This window comes from Anguilla rostrata, chromosome 15 (assembly GCF_018555375.3).
Source record: "Anguilla rostrata isolate EN2019 chromosome 15, ASM1855537v3, whole genome shotgun sequence".
Lineage (NCBI taxonomy): Eukaryota > Metazoa > Chordata > Actinopteri > Anguilliformes > Anguillidae > Anguilla > Anguilla rostrata.
In genome coordinates this window covers 7,780,392-7,802,278 of record NC_057947.1, presented here as the reverse complement: position 1 = coordinate 7,802,278, position 21,887 = coordinate 7,780,392, and the positions used below count along the sequence as shown (strand labels likewise).

Below are 21,887 nucleotides of genomic sequence, written 5' to 3'. Positions count from 1 at the left end.
ACGTCAAATTGGGTAACATAAATGTGTAATCAGAACTATAGGTCTCAGATCACTAGACATTTAAACAATATTAGAGGGGCACTCAGATTAGTAGGACTGGAGTTTGAGAATGGTCGTCATCGAAATGGAGATCAACTACTACTAGAAGGACGTGATAGGTGGATCGTCTTTCTGTGTACTGAGGCACGCAAGGCACAAATGTGGAACTTGTCTCGTTATCTTTTGTCGATTGTTTTCACTTTTTTGGGTAATTAATGCATTTGCCCACAGTGGATCTTCCTCAGTCTTTTATATTGAGGCCCCGTTTCATTATCATTTTATCAATAACACATAAACAGATTTCACTTATAACTCTGAGAAATGTTTAAAAAACTGAAACAAATCTTTACTGTTAGTGAATGTGCGTTCAGTGTATGGAGAGAACAGCCATGATGGATGAGTGGTTTTTTTTGGCCGAACCCCAATGTTTATAAAGAGGGTCATGATGTCTCAATAGCTTCAATGCCTAGATGTAACTTCTACAAGCAAGAAGTGGGTGCATGCTGCATATCCAAGGGTATGTAATTACTATAAACACTAAAAACATCTCCAGCTCATGAAGAAGCATTTAAGTGATCAGCGCTATATTAATCTTGGAACTAGGGCAGCATTTTTTAACTATAATTACTAGACTTTTAACCCTCAACCTTCACTTCAAGTCCTGTTTAAGCCCAAGAAAATGATCTTAAGGAAGGAGACTGACATATAAGCGTCATCTACGCCTAATCCTGATCTTATCCTATCTCTTCAGTTCTTCATTTTCAGTTTTATTCTATATTCGAATCTCATATTAACTCCACATCTGTGGATGTCAATCACAAAATTACAAGGGCTTGGGGTTTCACAATGCTGAAGTTGACCTGTGGAGAGTAAAAATAATTTAAAAGCAATAAACGCACATATTATTGCACACTAGGCCGATTTATTGAAATTCACAGTTTCATTCATTATCAATAAAAGCATTGTCAATTTGTCACAAATAAAGGATTTCGTTTTAGTCTTCACAAAAATGTACAAACAGGTAGCATCACTTTAAGACCGAAACAAACGTAAAACCACATCGCTATTCCTTATTCATGCACAGACGGCAGCCGCGGTCTGAAAAAGCCCCTTTGTGATCTGACCTCAAGGTCGACAGTACACGTACGCAGTTTCTGATTGGACGGGGGGAATTCAATAAAACGGCAGAATTTAAAACGTTGACCTTGTTCCGCTGCAGAAATAACAACATATGTGAGTCAATCATTGCAATCATTCTTCAGGCAGAGTCAAGGATTTCACAAGCTGTGGTACGAGAGAGAAATCCGCAATTTCTTCGACACCCCCCCTTCTGTGGCCGTGGACTGAAGACTGACCGTCCGCTGAATGCTACATGTATTTGCGGGGCTCGGATGAAAGGTGATATACAACGAACGCTGCAGATCAATTCGATTTAGGGCGGAAACCAATGTTGCGCACTGGCGTGGGGCTTCCGTATAGCTATTTCTTACAAAAATATTTTTGTATGTACAATGGTGTTCAAACATTACTGTAAATAGTATTTACAATATGTAAACATAATGAAAATGTAAGCTTAGTGATATGTCAAGAAAAGAAAATCCCAATAGACGTTAACAGTGTGAATTAGTGCCAAAGGGCTAACACTACACATAAAGTTGCAGCTATACCTGTTTAGCTAAAATGTAACTAATCGCGTAAGGCTAATGAGACTATTACTGAGTAACTCCAACGTAGGTAACACGGAACAACAGGTAGTGGCATTGTTAGAGTAAATACACACCCGAAACAAGGCCGGCCCTGTTACATATCTCCTGCTAAAATCTAATCCTTCCATATCAAGAAGACACACAGTGAAATTAACAGGCAAGGTGTATTTGTTATGTTTCATGAAGATGTGACAAATGAGTGCAAAAATATTCACATGTTAGTAAGAATATCGCTAACTGCTGTTCCATGGTACCTACCCTACAGTTACTCAATAATAACCCCTTGTTACCAAATTAGTAATAATTTAACTGCACAGGCATAGCTGCGACTTAATGTATAGCGTTACCGCCAAAGGCTAAAACTACATACTTCAACAAGAAATGTTGGTGCATTTACAATAGTGAGTTCAGTGAGTTTAACAGTAATGTACTGAACAGATATTTGTACTCAACACAATTAGACTGTGTTAAATCATGTCAAACAATATTGCAGTTATATATAGCACTTCAATGGCTGTCATTGACCATACCTCTTCGATGCAATGCAAATATAGTGTGAATTATAGTGTCATATACCACAGATTACATGCTTTCTTCAAAGATTGTCATAATATACTACAGTGAAAGGAATTTTTACATATCAGCAAAGAGCAGAGACAAATATTACATGATATCTAATGCATCGCTTCAATCCCAAGATAACCTCCTTTAGCTAAAAACAGCAGTTCATATACTGTCCGTTATTCTCTATTTTACCTTTTGTATTCTGAACCACTGTAAAAAAGAGAAAGATAACCTTAAACAAAAGCTCTTCAATACAGTGAACATGAGATATGCACATTGATAACCGAATTGTGTATTTAAATGTATTCGGACATTCAATTATACATGTACATGAACATATAAAAATAATGAAAGAAAACAGCATAATGGCATCAGTAATAAATATTTACTGTATATGCAGTATCACTCTGAAAAGGGGCAAAAAGCACTTAGAGACCCTAATAATTGAACATTGCATGACGTAATCCTTTTGATAATTCATTTTAGTCCATTTGCAGTGCATGGTAGAAATGCACTGCACATATATATAATTCCTATATGATATACGCAATATTTATGTGACTTTTCTTTGATTGATGCATTCAGTTCACAGTATTCATTTTTCACGTTTATAACTGAGGCAAATCATATTGACTTCTTTGATAAACTGAAACGCCTCAGATACTGTTGATATATACAAATCCTCATAATTACGTCCCATACTGAATAACAGTCATAGCGCTCAATGTTTTATGATACACTCTTCTGCAATCGATAACATGTTCTACAGCTAAACAATTTTCAAACTTTTTCCGAGCACTCGCACCACATTGCCGTTCCAGAATCAGGACTCAGTTCAGTGGTTAAATTCAGTGGTTGCACTTTTAAAACATGAAATGTCATGAAGACAGATAAACAAAAAGATTAATTAAGGGCAAAACAGGAATCCATTTTTATTAAGCTTGATTGCCACGTCAGACTGCTGGCGTGTACAAAAGAAGGAACGCGGGGTCCGTTCCTGCCTGTGAAGTCTCTGCAGACCCGCTGTTGCTAATTCAGACCTCTCCACAGGGGCGGGGGTAAATCCCGCCGTGCGCCAGGGTCACGCGGCAGTGCTGACGTCACCCCGCCGAGCGGCAGTCGCCGCGGACAACGGGTCGACGCAGGCCAGCGACCGCACAGCCGCCGGGCCCAAAGGCGGCTACGTCGCGCGACGACACGTCTCCGGACAGACCCCGAAAACAGACACGCGAGGCGTCGTACCGGACGAGGGGAGCGTCCGGGGCGGGGGTCGCGAAGAGAGGTGGAACGGGCCACCTGTCCCCAAAGCCGGGTACAAAGGGTGCGGGGAGTGGGGGTTTGGGAAGTGTGGGTGGGGGCCATGCGCGTGACAGGAAGTGGCCGTGGCGGTCTGTGGCTGGCAGTCCCCCGTCAGGACCGAGGTGGGGTGGGGCGGGGAGGGGGGGCGGGGGGGCGGGGTCTCCTCTCAGGCGCTCACCGTCATGTTCCTCAGGAGCCACTGCTGGGAGCGGGCGCCCGTGCAGTCCCTCAGGGTGGGGGCCATCTTGTCCTCCTCCGACGGCATGTCCAGGCACTGGTTGCTGTTGACGTGCAGGAGCGTCAGCCTCTGCGGGGGGGGGGGGTGAGGGAAGGGACAGGAAACGCAGAAGCGGCTGAGCACCTCCCGAAAACAAGCCGCCGCGATGGCGGGGGCCGCTCGGGACGCCAACCGCCCGGTTCCGCTTTAGCGGAGCCTTGGAGGGACGCGGAGGAGCGGACGTGTTCCGAGGGGCGAAACAGGAAGCGGCGGTCCCCCGGCCCGAGCGCGCTCAGACGAGGCGCCTCACGTCCTCGGGGACGCGCGCGGGCGAAGCGTCGAGCGACTCTCAGCTCCGGCAGGTGCGACAGTCGGATCATAACGAGGTTCGGGAGGAGTTTAGCACGCGGCGTGGCGCCGCGTTCTGCGGCGTACAGCGCGACTGCGCCCGCCACAATGTGCCCGTCAGCGACGGGAATCTAACTGATCGTTTGGAGGGGGTGGGGGTAAAACTGTTGTCAAAGTGCCACCACATCTGAGAGGAATTTCAGTGAAATGATTATTTTTTTCTACAGGGGAATTTTTGTCAGAGGCTGCAGGTAGGAATTTATTTTTCAGAGCGGTCACAGCAGTGAAGACGGAGGTACTCTGTATTCGCCTCATGAAACAGAATTCAAAACAGGGGAGGGGTGTATTAAACTACATCTTTACACAGCTGGGGAAGGTACACCAACCAAACCCACCCAGTTTACATGAAATGATTCAAGAACATCGCGGAACATTCTAGTTAGAAACACCATTACGATGACAAGAGCTTGAGAACATATTTCTTGTTGAAATATATTTTGAGAACACATTTATAGTCCTATGAAAATGAGAAAGAAACCCAGGAAACGGAATGAATGTATATACTGGGAATATTTACAGGGAATGTTCCAGGACCCAAACGCTCTTAGCATATCAGTGAGAAAAGCAATGCAATGATTTACCTCAAAATATCTGATTGAATTTGATTGGCTTGAAAGAAAATTGTACTCCAGGAAAAAAAGGAAAACGTAGGATTAGGTGCTCATGCCATTTGTTGCCATGGCATGCACATTTCACTAACGCTAGATAATTAGTGCAATTACCCTCAAATGAAAGATCATTATTAACCAGAGTAGCCCTTTGTAACGATTAAAAGCATGCGAAACATTCTGTATTCGAGAAAAGAGCAATAGAGAATAGAATTTCTAAATAGCTTCGATGAAGCAGAATATATTTATTTTACATCAGTGGCCAAAATTCACTTCAACGTTTAAACTCGTTTGAACGAGAAGCTAAGAGGCGAAGGTCGTAAACAAACGGAGGAGGCTAACCGCCACAGACGCTAACGGCGTAATCTCGTTTTTTTCCCCTAGAAAACATCGACAGGTGGAGCCTTCCGTGCCTTTAACGACGTCGAAATGATCCATCTCGGTCTTTCACGGTGAACCCGAAGCCACGTTCCAACTATATCTTTGGGGCGAACTTACGTCTCCTTCCAACCGACGCCGAACGCGCGACAAAGTACGAGAAAGCGGCGAAACTTTTCGGACGAGTTCGGCGTGCTGCAATGCCCCACTTTTCGAAGGGGCGGCACGAAAACGCACCGCGGATGCATGTTTAATGGAGGGATAAAAAATGCGGGCCCACGTCTCCCGCTCATTATTATTTCAGCGCCAGTGACTGGCAGCGAGCGCTCCCGCCACGGCCCGGCGGCGGCGTGGCGGGCGGGAGGCTAGCGCGGCGCTCCCCGCGTGTGTGCACAGCTGAGCCCCGCTAATTAAACGACGGCGGCTCCTAACGCTCGGCCCTCGGCGAGGGGATCCGTCCGTCTCTTTCTTTTTTTTTTATCCGTGAACGGAAACGCGGGAGAGCCCGCCCGACCGGGACTTTTCCCGTTTAATGACTACGTGATTTTTTCGCCGGACGGCGGATGGCGTTCGAACGCCGAGATTGAGGGAGCGGACCGGTGCCGGGCGTCGGAGAACCCGGAAGCCTTTTCAGTGGGCCGAACTGTACAGTACCGGAGACAAGAAGAGAAGGTTCCGGAAGCGCCACACCTGCTTGTTATTATAACACCCCCGGTTTATTTCTGTGTCGGTGGAGACGTAACGGGGGGGGGGGTGTTAATCTGACAGGTAAGCAGGCGGGTGAGTGGCGAGTCATGTGACCTGGTCTGGCTCGGCGTGGCCGCGGGCCCAGCAGGCCGTGCTGCCTCACACCTCACCTCCAGCAGGAGCCCGCATCACGCCCCAGCCCCGCGCGTGACTCACCTTACAGCACGCACACCGCGGCCTGAGCCGCGCGGCGCAGAGCGAGCTAGCACACAGAGTACCAGAGTACCACACACACAGCAGGGACATGAGCCTGAGTAACACAGCAACTGAGAATATAACAGAGAGAGAGAGGGAGGGAGAGAGAGAGAGAGAGAGGGAGAGAGAGAGCTAGAGAGAGAGGGGGGAGAGAGAGATAGGGAGAGAGAGAGTGAGGATGAGCGAGAGAGAGAAGGAGAGTGAGAGAGACAGAGAGGAAAAGAGAGATACTTAGAGAAAGAGAGTGAGCAAGAGAGAGGGAGAGCAAGAGACAGAGTCAGGGACAGAGAGAAAGAGGGCAGGGGAGAGAGAGAGAGACAGGGAGAGCGAGAGAGAGAGGGAGAAAGCAACTGACAGAGAAAGAGAGAAAGAGAGAGACAGAGTGAACAAAACAGAGGGAGAGCGAGAGACAGAATCAGGGACAGAGAGAAAGCGAGAGAAAGAGAAAGAAAAAAGTGAGAGAGAGAGAGAGAGAGAGAGAGAGAGAGAGAGCCAGGCAGACAGGCAGGCAGGGAAGCAGAGAGCAGCAGATAAACACTGACAGTGGGCCTGACAAGCGGAGAGACGCACATACATATGCAGGACAAGTGAGCGGGCGGTGACGGACAGCCGGGCCGGGCCGAGCACAAAGGGAGCGGGCCGACTGAAGTGCGGCGGCCGGGGAGAATGAAGCGGGGCCGTCGGAGCGGAGCGCAGCTGTCCAAGGTCAGGGGGACGCTCTCCAAAGCCCCTCTCTCGCTCCGCGCCGCCGCGCCGGCATGAAAGCCTCCCCCTCACAATGGAGGCGCACTTCAAAAGGGCCCGTGAACAAAGGGAGGGCACGTTCTCGGGGCCGCGCGCGAACTAGCCGCTAAAAAAATACGGCCCCCCTCGCCTCGCCACCGCTCGGCTCGGCCCCCCCCTCTCGAAGGCCGCCGCACGCGGGCGCGTGGAGCTGCTCCGTCCGCACGTCGAGATAAAATATTTACTTGGAAAATAGATGTGGAGTGAGATTTATTATGTGGAGCGGGAGCCACGTGAAAGGTCCCGTGAGACGCGACACGCGCGCGTCGTCGTTCAGGGCTGTCGGGGGGGGATGTCCGCCGTGGTTCGCGTGTCTTTGCTCTATTTTTTTCTTCCCGCAGCCGTTTCCGAAAGGTCGCTCGCAAGTCGTCGTAAATGCCGCCGAAACACACCGCCTCCGAGCGTTCTCGTACGCCTACGACGGCGGCCTCGCCGCGGCGACGGGGAGCGCCGTTCTCCAACTTTGCGCCACGTGCGTCAACACGTAATACACAAAATGAGTCAGACCAGACCTGTGTAATACTACAGCCATGAGAAACATTCCACACCTCCATAACAATACAGCTATGGAACACACAATACACACTTTCAATTGAGACTCAACTGCTACCACCAAACTGACTAGATTTGCCCACAACACAGCGAGCGGACATAATAAGCTAAACTAATGAGTTGAGAACTATCTAATACTAAAGCCAACAGAAATATCCCATAACTCCATGATAACACAGCTAAGGGACACACAATCAACTCTTTTATTTGAGAGACAACTGCTACCACCAAAAGGGACTAGCTCTTCATACGACACAGCTACTGATAGCAGTGCTAACGCTAAGTTAGCGTACCTGTGCGCACGTGCGAGCGGCTACAGGAAGTAATCGGTGGGGCTGTGAAAGACCTTCCTAAAGACGGCGCGGCGGGTGTAGTTGCTCAGGCTCCAGCTCTGGAGGCGCCCGGCGTCGCAGGGCTCCACGGTGGGGCCGAACGAGCCGTCCTCCAGCCTGCCGAGGGTCAGGCAGGACCGCGTGGCCACGTGGAGGAAGGTGCGCTTCTGGGGGACGGACACGGGGCGGGTGGGAGCGGGGGACAGAGGCGTCAGACGCACACCCGTCGTGTGGGGGTGGGGCGGGGAAAGAGATGTCAGACTCGCACCCACCGCGGGGGGGGGGTGAAGGGAGTGGTGGGGGCCGTCATCTCCGCTACGCTAACACAGGGGGGCGAACGTCGGTGTGGACAGCGTTGCGTACACGTGCAGGGTGAACGCCCCCATGCAGAGTCTCTCCAGAAACAGGACCGTTTTCAAAACCGCCATATTGAACAATTCGACATTTTTTAAAAACTTTGTTTTTACTGGTCATATTAAAATAGTTAATCTTTAATATTTAGCACAGAACAGCACAGCACATCTTTTACAACAGGAGCACAGTAAGTATTGTGTCAGACAGCACCCATAAAAATATGTTTATTAGCTCTCTGCCCAGCTGTAAATAGTTGTTTCCGTATAATACAAAACTGCCAAAGTTTAACAGAGTTTAAGATGTGCCCTATTTCACATAACAGCCTGACATCCATTGATTTGTTCTGAACACTTAAAAGAACCGGTGGGTGAGCTCGAGTCTCGCATTACTCCCAGTGTCCGCGCGTTCCCATGCTAATTGGTGATTAGATGCTTTGAATGCTGACGCAGCGGCGTCGTCCATGAACTCGGGAGGTTGCGTGTTAGCACAGGTGTCCGGCTGCCGCTCCTGTAAATCTGGGTCTGCTAACCGAACCGCGCAGCCACTGCACCGGAGCACCGCACTTCCTGCTCGGCTACCGCACGAAGAACGCGGGCGCCTCATTGGCCGGAGGAGTCGCCGGCAATTCAAACCCTGCCCGGGTGACGCTACAGCCAGTTGCACAAGACTGAGACCTATTATTTCTGAGAAATGTAATCTGTCACTTTTCCTTGAGCCTCTGGGTGAAGTGTTATGGTCACTGAGAGAGAAGTACATTGTGGCAAAAAGAAATTTACTTTGTTCCACCCTTGGACACGGAAGAGGAAAGCACCTTTTCTGGCCGCAGAGTAACTCACAAAATGGCAGTCCCAGAGAATTAAACTACTAATGATAGAGCATTATGAGCGATCGTAAATATTGAATTTAAATACGATCGCAGTTTAAATGCAAGCATATTTTAACGGTCTCTGGCTGTTTAAAGGAGCGCGAGACCCAGCTGTTCTAGAGTTAAACGGTGACTTCAGAATACATTAGGGGGATAATACCATCGGTTTAGCAGTAATGTCAGCCCCACGGGGAACGCTACATTCTAAAAATAGGAATTTGACTGACAGCAATGACAGCCCATTTACGCGAGTCAAAGCCGCTTTTTATCAATTATTAAACCGTTCGTGTTATATGAAAAACAAAAGGCAAATGCGGAACTCTGAAACTAGGTCAGAATAGTCGCGTGCAATATCGTTTTTTACAGATGGATAATCTGGCAGAAAACTACTAACTAATCAAATGACGAAGAACTTTGACTACTGACAGATAACAGGTGATCTGACACAGGACTAACTATTCACTTGACAAAGAAAGCTACACTTGGCAGTCGTCTACAACACCGAACGCATCTTACCTGAAAATCATATTCCCACTTTCCTACATACTGAACACGAAGAAAACAAGGGTTTAATGAATAAGCAAGAATGCATTTTCGTCTATGTATCATCCACAATCAGACATATGCCTTTGCATAATAAAAAATATACATTGTGCTTGTTTGGGTGCTCGCTTGGTACTGACTTCAGCATAATGCTGACATTTGCAATTTTCAGTTACATCCAGGCACCCTAAACATTTCACAGAATAATTCTTAGCAAGTTATCCGAAAGCATTTCAGTTCAATTCTGAGGCAGACATTTTTGAGTCGCATTACACAACCGCGAACGCTGATGTAATGCATATTATGAATCTACGGCTGTTCTACGGCTCCCCCTGGTGGCCGAAATTCGCGTTCAGGATTTTCCTCATGAAGATGAGACGAGACCTGCTCAGGCAACCCGCGGTACGGCTGTACGGCGTACGCGCACTGAGACGGCAGAAACCGGCGGCGTTCCTCGTACCTCCGCGTCGTACTCGAACATCTGGTTCCCCTTCAGGTGATGACACTTGAGCATGACGACGGGCCCGTTCAGCCGCGACACGTCCAGGCACAGGTCGTCGGTGCGGATCTCCTTATCGGCCGTGTATGAGAACACCTGCGCGCACACACGGATCGGGCGTGAGGCGTCTCCCCGGCGAAGGTGCGAACAGACGCGTTCCGATAATGATACAGCACTTCGCAGCCACGTCTTCTGTCTGTTCTGGGCTCCCGGTGGTGGGAGGAGCTTCCCACGGAACAGCCGAAACCCCGCCCACCCTTCTGACACGGACTGAAAACACACCTCTTCAGACAGCACCAGTTTTTATCTGACAATATTTACTTCTCTTGTTTACAATACAAATTGTAGGTTTGTTTGGCTAACTTTACATATACTGATTATAAATGGGTTTTCTATGCCTTCTTCATGATATTTCACTTTTGTACTCCTGACTGTAACACTGTTAAGCGATGTTTACCAGTGTTACAAGTAATTCTGGATAAAAGTATTGGCATGGCAAAACGCTCAGTGTAAAATCAGTGCTGATCTAGTACAGAATACATGTTCAATATATAGTCTGTTTGAATGAATTAACACTTTAATTAATACTTAAGATGTTGAATTACAGCCTACTTGACTTAACACTTCACTAGGTGCTAAGCGAGTGTAATGTATAAATAACTTAGACTCCATCTCCAGCCCTTACCTGATTCCCGCCCATTCCGTGACAGTTGAAGAAGCCCACCTTCTCGTTCTCCTTTCTCCCCATGTTATCCACGCACTGATTGGTCTCCACATTTCTGATCTGTGGTCAACAGAGAATAGTTACAAACCGGAAGATTCTAATTGAACAGAGACAATTTTAAAATGTTTTTGTAGGGATTAGCATTAATATCAAATCGGCAACACCTCTCGTAAGTGGCGGCTCTGTTCTTTAATGTTAGCCCGTGTTTTTCAGGAAGTAAATCAGGTGGTAGGCCTAATTCTGTCCCTGTGCTTTGGCGCGTCAACTTCAAGTCCCACCTCCAGACTCACCGTAAGTTCACGTTTCTCAAACGAGCTGATAAGCAACACAAACAAAGCTGCAAAATCATAACACCACGGCGCTTACTATTGAATAAAGCCAGATTATAAAAGAACAAACCGGTTCACAAACCGGCGCAACTCTACGAGGAAACACACTTAATTAGGGACATTATTTAGTAACGCAAACGACCTGACAAATCAGGAAGTCTGGCTCTGCAAAGGATTTCTCTAAGTTTCCCTAATTCATATTGATTTTGTTTTGGGAAATTAATGAGTCATCTAATATCCAGCTAATACACTTCTGGGGGGCCGGTGAGGCATCGCGTGTTCTGTACGCAGCTGATTAAGTTGCGACGGCGCTCGTTCTTCTAGAATATAAAAGGCCGGGGGATCCGGCGGTAAGAGGGACGAGCTGCTGTGCGCTGTGGATCAGCTCGCGCGGGAGCAGGAAGTGACAGCGCCGCCGCGTGGCGGCCCGCACGGCTTTTACCGCGGCGCGTCCCGGACGGGAGTAAAACCCGGCGCCCTGCCGAATCCAGCCAGGGAGCACCGCCTAATCCCTCTGGGCTCGCACCCCGGATCTCCGCTTCGAGTTCCCGCCGCACGTCCCGTATTCGTCCCGCTTTGTTCTCCGTCCCCTCCATCGCACGCCTCAGCGTGCTCGCCGTGCGCTAATCGGTCAGAACGCACCCGCCTCCCACCTAATCGTCAACCCAACCCCTGAGAAAACGGGCGGGGCTCAGACCCAAACCGCGATCTCTACGAGGAGGGAGACGCCCGAATCGACCGCGGCGGCGGCGGTCGCGACGCCGCGGCTGGGTTCCGGTCCTCAGCCGACGGGATTTGTTCTGGAGGGTTCCCGTTTTCGCATCATTGTGTCAAGTCAGTGTGTGCACGGGACGCGCTCGGCACGGCAGGAGCTGGAGGACATCATACTTCACCAAGCGAGTAGTATCTCCTGGGTATCTGGGAGTCGGGGTAGATGTTCTCCAGGTACCAGGAGAAGGGCTTGCACTGCAGAGCCTCGCGCAGGGCCTTCCGCGACGACACGTCCCCGTAGTCCACCTTGACCACGCCTGCAGGAGGGACAGGACCGCTTTCAGACCGAGGAAAAACCCATTAAACCACAAACCTGGTTCACAAGTCTCTGACCATTATTCCATATCTTAGTGTAAGTTCATGTTTATGTGTTCATTGCTCAAAAGAGATTAATAGTTGCCCATCCCAAAACACGTCATTCACCCCATCCCAAAACACATCACTTTTCCTGAAAGCCACTCCTTGCCAGACATCTCAATGGACCCAGTTAGGCGTCAAGATGTGAGTGATAATGCGTTTATAAATCACAACACAGCCAGAGCAGTGCACATGCGTGTGCATGTGAGAGACATGCGTGTGCTTGTAGCAGTTCTCAGCCACTACCGCGAAATAGAACAACAGAATTGGCGCCATTGTATCTCTTCCCCAATCAGTCTCTATAATGCACGAGCCACTGGCTTGCACAGGCAGTCTGCAGTAATCAATGCAGGCTGTTTTCCACACTGCATGGCGGACTTTATGTCCTTAATAGCGTCCGGGCTCTTCCCCTGTAATTGATACAGATGCTAGCCCTCTTACTGCAGAGGTTCTAACAAGCAGCGGCTCTGCAGCACACGCAGCACCAAACCTGGCTTCATGTGTATTCAGTTTGCAGCAATACCACTACAGGATACCGTGAGACCCGGCTGCAGTACCGCGACTGCTCACCAGGGGGACCCTCTATGTCACACGACTGCGTCTTATATCTGTGATATGTTAGACTGACCGACCCTTTGAATGGTAAATCAAGCAAAACATTGCAAGAACTGCATGTATTTTCCTTTTATTTTCTTTAAAAAACAATTAGATTTACTTCTCTGGAGACGTTTTTTTTCCTTTGAGACAATTTCAAATTTCTAACATCATCAGTCACTGCCACTTAAAGAAAAGCATGCTAAGCGACCTTTATGACAAGTGGCTCAAGGGACCGATTCGTTTCATATTTAAGCCGTCTGAAGCTGTGATGAATTCCAGAAGGTCAAATCTGCGCTCTAATTACGATCTGATTGGGAAATTCCTCTAAGACGGCATCCTGGGTATCTGAGCAGGCTTGCCCATTAGTTTGATTACAGCTGTCTTTGTTCCTCTCAGTGACAATACTGAACGCTGACACCGTGGCACCTAGAGGCAGGGAAAATCCTTGCTAAGCTCTGCGAATGCACTCGCCCCCCAAGTGACAGCCACGAGGGGCTAAATTCTCAGAGCTCTCTCCGCCGCTTCTCCGAAAATTATTCACCGCAGAAATCATCATCAATATTTAAAACTTCAGAGCTACCTTTCGAAACGCCGCGAACCGAGCGAAAAAAAAAAAAAAACGTACTCGTTAGCGATGCGTTTGCAGGAACGGCTGAGGCTGGCGCTTTGGCGAGGAGGCCACACACGCGCGCGTGCGGAGTCAGTTATGAATACGGGATGAGCCTCCCTGCCGAGGCTCCGGTCTGCGGTGTGAGGCCGGGCTCCCGCGGCGGGAGAGAGCAGCTCTCCCGCGCGCCGTGATTACCGAGCGCTAACTGCGCCGCGGCGGTCGGCGGTCTGCGGCGCCGCGGAGACTCTTTCCCGCCCCCCGGCGGCCCGGTGACGGGCAATAGCTCATGCTCGCGGCGGGTTTGGCGCTTCGGGGAACCCGAGGTCGCGTTTCGACCGGGGAGGGGGGGAGGGGGGCGGGGCGGCTTCCGCTGGAAACCCCGCTCAGTCACGACCGCGCCCGTGCGCTCGAGCAAAACCGGCCGCTTAAAAAAAGCTCGTTAGCGCATTACTGTCACCTGAACGCGGCGTTCCGCTGAAACGAGCCGAACGCACGGTGACTCAACCCCCCCACCAACCCACGCACCGCACCGAGAGACAGACGTTCCGCTTCACGCACCGCCGACCCCATGACCCCTTTTCACAAAACACTGCAGGGAACCCAAAATACACCCCAGCATTTCTTCCAGGAACACCGTGTGGAAGTAATTCTACAGCGCGGGCGCGTTAGAGAGAAGTCCTGAAACAAGGCCTCGCGTGCTAAACGCGGAGCTAAACTGACGTGCTGGCGCGTGCAGTGACAGCAGCCCGCCTGTAGGTGGCGGATAAAGCTTCACAGATCTTCAGCGCTGGTGAACTGTGTTGGAGACATTTAAAAAAAATTCCAAGACCTAAAGCGCATGTCATGAAGTTATTCTGAATGAAACCCTGGACTGCAACGCGACGCCGCGTTGTTCCGACATCCCGAAACCTCGCAAGGGCGATATCATGAATAAAACATGGCCGCCGCCGCTTCCACCGCGGCGAGCGTAGCGTCTCTGCGCTAACGGCACGCAGACATAAATACGACTGCGGGGCGGCGAACTAGCGGCTACTTCGCCTAAACTGTGAATTACACTCAGGCGAACAAGTATATGAGCCGCATGTTCACACCATTCTGCAGCACGTAGCCTAACACCAGAGCACCCTGATATTCGTGATTACGACTCCACGCACCACCACTGGAGGCCGAATATCAACCAGTGGGTGCCGAGTGACAACACCAGTAAGACGACGTTGAACGCTGTCGTTTGTATTCCTTGCGTGTGCGAGGAAGGCAAACGGAGCAACCGGGCTGTTTTTTGAGCAGCAGCAGCATTGTGCTCGCACACACATGGCTCACACACACATCGCTCGCACACATATCGCTCGCACACACATCGCTCGCACACACATGGCTCACACACACATCGCTCGCACACATATCGCTCGCACACACATCGCTCACACACACATCGCTCACACACACATCGCTCGCACACACATCGCTCGCACACACATCGCTCGCACACACATCGCTCACACACACATCGCTCACACACACATGGCTCACACACACATCGCTCGCACACACATGGCTCACACACACACATCGCTCACACACACATGGCTCACACACACATGGCTCACACACACATCGCTCGCACACACATAGCTCACACACACATCGCTCACACACACATCGCTCACACACACATCTCTCACACACACATGGCTCACACACACATCGCTCACACACACATAGCTCACACACACATCGCTCACACACACATAGCTCACACACACATCGCTCACACACACATGGCTCGCACACACATCGCTCACACACACATCGCTCGCACACGCATCGCTCACACACACATCGCTCACACACACACATCGCTCACGCACACATCGCTCACACACACATGGCTCGCACACACATGGCTCACACACACATGGCTCACACACACATCGTGCTCACACACACATGGCTCACACACACATGGCTCACACACACATCGCTCGCACACACATCGCTCACACACACATGGCTCGCACACACATCGCTCACACACACATCGTATCCACACTGCACACAGACACACTCCGCAGAATCGACTTGTGAGGTCTTTGCAATAACGCAATCCTGCAGCCATGGGAAAATCTTTTTCTTTTTTTTTTTTTTTACACATTACCAGATGTTAAACAGAAACTCATTTTTACCATTCTACACAATCATAGACTTCACATATTAGTTCTCTCCATTCAGGCTTTGATGCCCAATATGAAATAAATCACAGAGGACAATTTACAAGGACCAAAGTACAAGTGTACATCAGACGATAAACAGAAATGACTTCCAAACAATTAAAAAAGAATATAAATATGGCAATATAGCAAGTATAGTGGCCAACCGTAAGCCATATGCTTCAATGAGCATAACCTGTGCCTCTAAAAAAGGGTCATGTTTCCAAATAATTATTCACACAGAAAGTGTGAAATTGTATTTTTTATATTAGACTCTCTCCTCTAGCCCTCCTCTGTGTCATGTGACCAGTAGGGAACCAATCAAACTGCCGCACGTACAGTACGGTCACGGCCACCCAGGGCTAAAAAGAAACTGCAGTGCACAGAAGAACGTCATCACACATCAAGGAAATATCAAATATACAATGATGTGAATAAGAAGGCACGCCCTCTTTTAACTGTATGGATTTACATATTAGGACATAATTAACCTTCACTGAGTCCTCATCAACCTCACTAAGTCCTATCAGTAGAAAAATGTAACCTCAACTGATCGCGTGGACTGGATTAATTACCCCGGTTCTAATTACCTTCTTAATTGATATGGAGGCACTGAGCGTGCACCTTTTCGCAGAAGGCTCCTGTATGTGGGCTTACTTTCAGTTTAATAAATAATGGCAAAGTAAAACCTGTTCTGTGTTATTTATCACATGACTCGCACAACGTTAGACTTCTCTTCTGTTAGGACTTGGTGAGGACCACATCAGGGTCCTAATTATGTCCTAATATGTAGCACCAGAGAACTGAAAGAGGGTGTACTTTGTTTTACACATCACTGTAAAGGAATGCACTAGCTTTCAATGCCTAAGTTCACATGAATACTCCTATTCTCCTATTACTCCTAATACTCCTATTATTGGGAGTAATTAGCTGAAATGCTAGTATTTAGATTATTGTGTATACATGGGTATGAGTAATGTGATTGCTCCAATAGCCACATTTACATTATTTTTCCATAACGGGCATATGCTCAACAGATACAGTATACATGCTTGTTTTCATCCAGGATTTTCGACTTCTGAGTTACACAGTTACAACAAGCTGATAGAAATAGGAGTAAGACGTCTGCATGCACCTAAACAATCGAAAGACTGGCCAAATCCTGGTGTCTTAAGCGGTTTTTGAATACGCCCATTATGACCTCACGCCAATAAAGATATAATCAGACAGAGGCGTTTAGATTAACGTCTCAGTAGTCAGAGTACTGCCGTTATTCAGAGAAGATGGTGTGCATGTAAACGCACCCAGCGTGGATTCATTTTCACACCAACGCATTCACGCGCCTAAAAAACTGTGCTAACAGACACTAGCTAACTCGCTGTCTCTCTTACAGAAAAGCTCTGCCTTCCACTGCGCAACCAAAGATAGGCTCCAGAGACAGCAAAAGCGCATCTCACTCAGAGGCCCGCGGGAGGGAGGGGGAGTCCTCCCGGCGCAGCTAGATAGCTATCGCTAGCAGAACAGTGCTGATTACACCGAGGTCACGCCCCCGGTTATTCTCCACGAAGAGCGAGTTTGCATTCCAGTCGACTCGACATCTCTCGCTTTTCGTTCCATGAAATATTTACAGCGGAGTTCTGAGCGGGCTCTCGGCGGACGGGGGACGGCGGCGCTCGGCGGAGGAACGTGGGGGGGGGGGGGGTGGGGGGGGTGGGAGTCGCGCGGTACCTGGGGAAATGATGTAGAAGAAGTCCTTGAAGTCGTCCATCCAGACCTCGGCCAGGCGGCGGTTGTTCTTGTTGATGACCTGGCCCGTGCCCCCGGGGAAACTGTAGGGCGTGGCCTTGCGGAACACGTGGCCCACGTGCGAGCACGTGACGATCTCCAGCGAGCCGCCGCACTGCCAGATCTGCGTGGAGGGGGGGGGGGGGGGAGGGGGGGGGACAGAGGAGCGCCCGCCCGCTCACAGTCAGACCCTTACGACGACGATCGGGCGAAAATATGACCGCCAGGCAGGAGGTGGTTTAAATGGCACAGGACAGTTCCTCAGCACAACGGGAGGAGTTTCACATTGTCTTCGGTCTCACAGTTTGGGACGTCCAGCAGGTGTCTGGTATCTGTATCTAAAGCACGGGATACACCTGCATGTTCTTTTCTCTAACACGTGTGTGCTGAACCGGTTTTATGTATTTTATAACACAATGGTGTGCGTTTTAAATGACCTCTATTGCTGTCTTTCTTCCTCGCTCCATAGACCACAATACCAGACTTACACTACACCCGCTACCACCTCAGAAATAGAATCTGTTTCCTTCCGTCTGAATTCTAACACGCCCTCTACTGGCTGGGGCGGGGGGGGGGGGGGGACAAGTAGGAAACTAAACAAATCAGACAGCAAAGCCATTCATAAACACTACAACTGTGGTAAGGAGAGAAGATGAATAATGAGGGCCTTACCCTGAAGGACATTTCAAGGTTCTCTCCACCCCAGATATCCATTCCGGGATCGTACGTTCCGATTTCTTCAAAGTAGGCTCTGTCGATGGAGAACAGGCCTCCGGCCATGGTCGGGGTTCTGCAGGGAGGAAGATGGAGGAGCAGAGCGATGCATCACCTCAGTGAGACCCTGCCAATGAGCTCACTCAAAAAAGCTCATCTCAAAATCACATAACCAGGTGGCCTTCGTGGGGGAAACAAAAAACTTGTGAAGGACACAAATAGGTTTCAGCTGATCATTTTGGTCGCTCAAAAAAAACCAACAAAAAACATTCATTACCCCCTTAACCGTACCCACGGTGACTGGAAGCAAAGAAAAATGCTATATCTGCTCCAATACGCAATGTACATGACTATTAGCCTAGCGGGGAAACACAGAGCAGTCATTTCCAGCCCGATGAAAATGTGAACGCCACTGATTGCTCACGTCACGGCAGGGCGCCGCACACCGGCACGCCCGCAAGCGCCGAGCGGGGAGCGCTGAAGCGGCCCCTCACCCGCCCCCGGGGCCTACAACCTGAGGCTCCCCGCGCCGTCCTCCCCCCTCCTGAAGCTATACGCAAATTACAGACCGCGGCGCTCCACGGATACTGGCGGTCCCGCGAGGGGAAACCGCGAGGCCGAACGCGGCCGCCCCCCGAGGAGCCGTTCGGCCAAAACGCGGCGCTGCTGCCCCGTTGAGCGAGCGCGGGCCGGCGGCTGAGGCGGAGGCGTGAAAGGAGGCTATTTGCGTCCGCGCGGTTCATTATTTAGCGTACGCTGAGCGCAGCTGAGGCCTCACACGAACGGCAGCAGCAGCAGCAGCAGCAGCGCGAATCTTCTCTTTGATTTGCTGGATCCGCGTCTCCTCTGTCGTCTGTTTCCTTCTTTCGCACATTGCTTTTATCAGGTAATCTGCCATCACTGTGGGTGGCAGTGTGGTATAATGGGTAAGAACCCCCGAGCAAGGTACTCAACCTGCATCGCTTCAGTATATATCCAGCTGTATAAATGGATGCAATGTGAAATGCTATGCTGAACGCTGTGTAAGTCGCTCTGGAAAAGAGCGTCTCCTAAATGGCTGTAATGTAATGTAATTTATATTATTCACTTGTTCAGCTGAAACTCTTCCATAGCAACAGCACAGCTCACATTTTAAATAGAATTCATTCTGGTACTGAATGCAAGCGCGGTATTGAATGCCTGCATTCAAAAGGGACTCAAAGGATACCACCCCATTACACTCTGGATATAAAGCTATTTTATGAACACATCACACGACCACCCATGTATGTTTTAAGGAAATAATCTACGCTTGGTCTTGCACTGCAACAAATTTGAAACATAGCCAGCTTCAGAAAAACAATACATCTTATGAATTTTTTCTTGTAAAAAACCCAGCTACGTACCAAATAAATGACTCCAATGTTGCTAACACTACTATCGCTCTGCTAGCGAGCAGCTGTCCAAGTCTATTACAGGAACGCAGCAGCATATGCTCGGAGTTTACTCTTAATGAAACGCGTTCCTTTTCCTGTGGACCAGAAGCAACGGGGGCCCTCGCAAGCAAACATTAATATCGGGAGAGCGTTAAAAGTCTCACAAAACCTGTTCGCAAGAGTGTTCTCTTCATTATTTCATTAAACTCACTGCTAAAAGAAAACTCTTTGGCCAATCCGTTGGTTCTCGTCGGCCATTTTGAGACCGCAAGCCTGGACCGCCCGCATCCGGTCACTTGCCTGACGGGGAGCGTCCTGTCCCCTTTCCGTCTGTCCATCTCCCTCTGCGGCACGGGGTACCAGCGGAAGTTCAGCTTCCAGTTGAAGCCGCCGTAGGTCATGTCGGACCCCGCCATGTACTCGAACGTGTCGTCGCTGATGACGTCGATGATCGGGCACACCACGGCGTTCCTGCGAGAGGTCGGAACCATAACTGAAGGGTGGCAGAAACACTAGCGCACCAACGCGGTTCTTAACACGAGGGTAATAGGTCTCCTTTAAATAATGTCTTAAATATAAAACTGTGGCCAGCAGAACCAAACAGCTATTCCCTTGTTACGGTGAATAAATCATTAGCACAGGAAATAGCCCCAAACCTTTTTTCCTTCCAAGAACAGAAATGAAAATGGCTCGGGTCCTGACTACACACTTGAACATTTCACATAATTCCTCCTTTCATTAGGAGCTCATCTTCATACAAAAATATTTTATTTTGGATTACTGACCGCAGGGGTCTGTAAAATAAGATTCGCATCAACACAGCAAGTCCAGTGTAGCACAGACAGCTTAATCAGCTGAGGAAGAAGAGCATATATTATTCATACAAACCACACAAAAGATGAGTGCACTGACAGAACGCCATGTTCACAACCGTTTGCTAATTAAATACAATTATATTGGAACACCACTGTTTAAAATGGCCTTTATACATCCCTGTCTCTGATTTACATCTCTGTCCAACACAGAAGCCCAATTGCGGAATCATTTTTAACCAACATTTAACCATAAACTTTCCTTGAACTCAACACAGATTTTTTTCTTCTCCGACACTGGCAAGCCAGCGACAACCACCAGGGGTTCCTTCGCGTTAACCATAGAAGGCTGCGTCTGACAGAGCTGTCACGCGTCACAGCCGGATAGGAAAGGGACCTGATCAGAGGCTGGGTTCCTGCAGACAGAAGCTCAGTGATTCTGCAGCTCTAACCTCTCATAATCGTGGGCTCTATCTTCCCCATATCAAAGAAAGGAAACAGTGGAGCTCACTCTCACTGCATCTACCAGAGACAGAACTCAAGTTCCCAACTGAACCACAACACTGTATCTACCAGAGACAGAACTCAAGTTCCCAACTGAACCACAACACTGAATCTACCAGAGACAGAACTCAAGTTCCCAACTGAACCACAACACTGTATCTACCAGAGACAGAACTCAAGTTCCCAACTGAACCACAACACTGAATCTACCAGAGACAGAACTCAAGTTCCCAACTGAACCACAACACTGTATCTACCAGAGACAGAACTCAAGTTCCCAACTGAACCACAACACTGAATCTACCAGAGACAGAACTCAAGTTCCCAACTGAACCACAACACTGTATCTACCAGAGACAGAACTTCAGTTCCAAAGTGAACCAGAAATTGGTTTCTCTCTGCCAGCCATTTTGCTATTGCATACAAAACGCTGAAGCTCTTGTAATACTCTACAAAAAAACTAAGAAAGAACGAAGAGCCGGGTGAACTCTGACCTTTCCTCTTTGATCCTGGCGAGCAGCGGCTCCAGCCAGCCCGCCGTGCACTCGCAGTGGGCGTCCAGGAAGGTGATCACCTGACCCCGCGTGGCCGCCGCCCCCCGGAGTCGCGCCCGGATCAGCCCCGACCGCTGCTCCATCCTCAGGACCCTCACGGGCACCTCCAGCGTCCGCGCGTAGCTCTCCAGCTTCTCCTTCAGGAAGTCTGCCCGCGAGAGGGAGTGTCAGAGGCGACGCGCGGTGCGCTACGTGAGCGTTTTGTGACAAGGTTTCTCTTCCACACCGTCCACCCCCGCGCCGAAGTTGGCAGCATTCACAGCATTAGTCACAATCATTACTTATCGCCCTGACATTCTGCTGCCCAAATTTAACTTCCCAAAATATCATATCATATAAACTGTCAGCACAGCAGGACAACCACAGTTAAAACTTCAGACGCAAGCTTCTAGACTGCGAAGCGGACTTCCCGCGGGAGA

General features: G+C 49.3%; 1 protein-coding gene across 3 annotated transcripts in view; it reads right to left on the bottom strand.

Moving 5' to 3' along the window:
• Positions 1-941: 941 nt before the first annotated feature.
• The window catches only part of galnt13 (UDP-N-acetyl-alpha-D-galactosamine:polypeptide N-acetylgalactosaminyltransferase 13), a 39,879-nt gene continuing 18,933 nt past the window's right edge, over positions 942-21,887 (bottom strand). For 2 of the 3 annotated variants that reach the window (XM_064310064.1, XM_064310065.1), the window contains exons 5-12: positions 21,409-21,616; positions 19,899-20,069; positions 18,142-18,259; positions 17,413-17,593; positions 12,031-12,170; positions 10,775-10,873; positions 10,051-10,185; positions 942-3,915 (exon numbers count right to left, since the gene is read on the bottom strand). In XM_064310064.1, coding sequence (XP_064166134.1) covers positions 3,775-3,915; positions 10,051-10,185; positions 10,775-10,873; positions 12,031-12,170; positions 17,413-17,593; positions 18,142-18,259; positions 19,899-20,069; positions 21,409-21,616 — 1,193 coding nt within the window. In that variant the 3' untranslated portion in view covers positions 942-3,774. Of the gene's footprint in view, positions 3,916-7,094; positions 7,996-9,563; positions 9,594-10,050; positions 10,186-10,774; positions 10,874-12,030; positions 12,171-17,412; positions 17,594-18,141; positions 18,260-19,898; positions 20,070-21,408; positions 21,617-21,887 lie in introns of those variants that run through there. The other variant, XM_064310066.1, reaches the window with a different exon arrangement.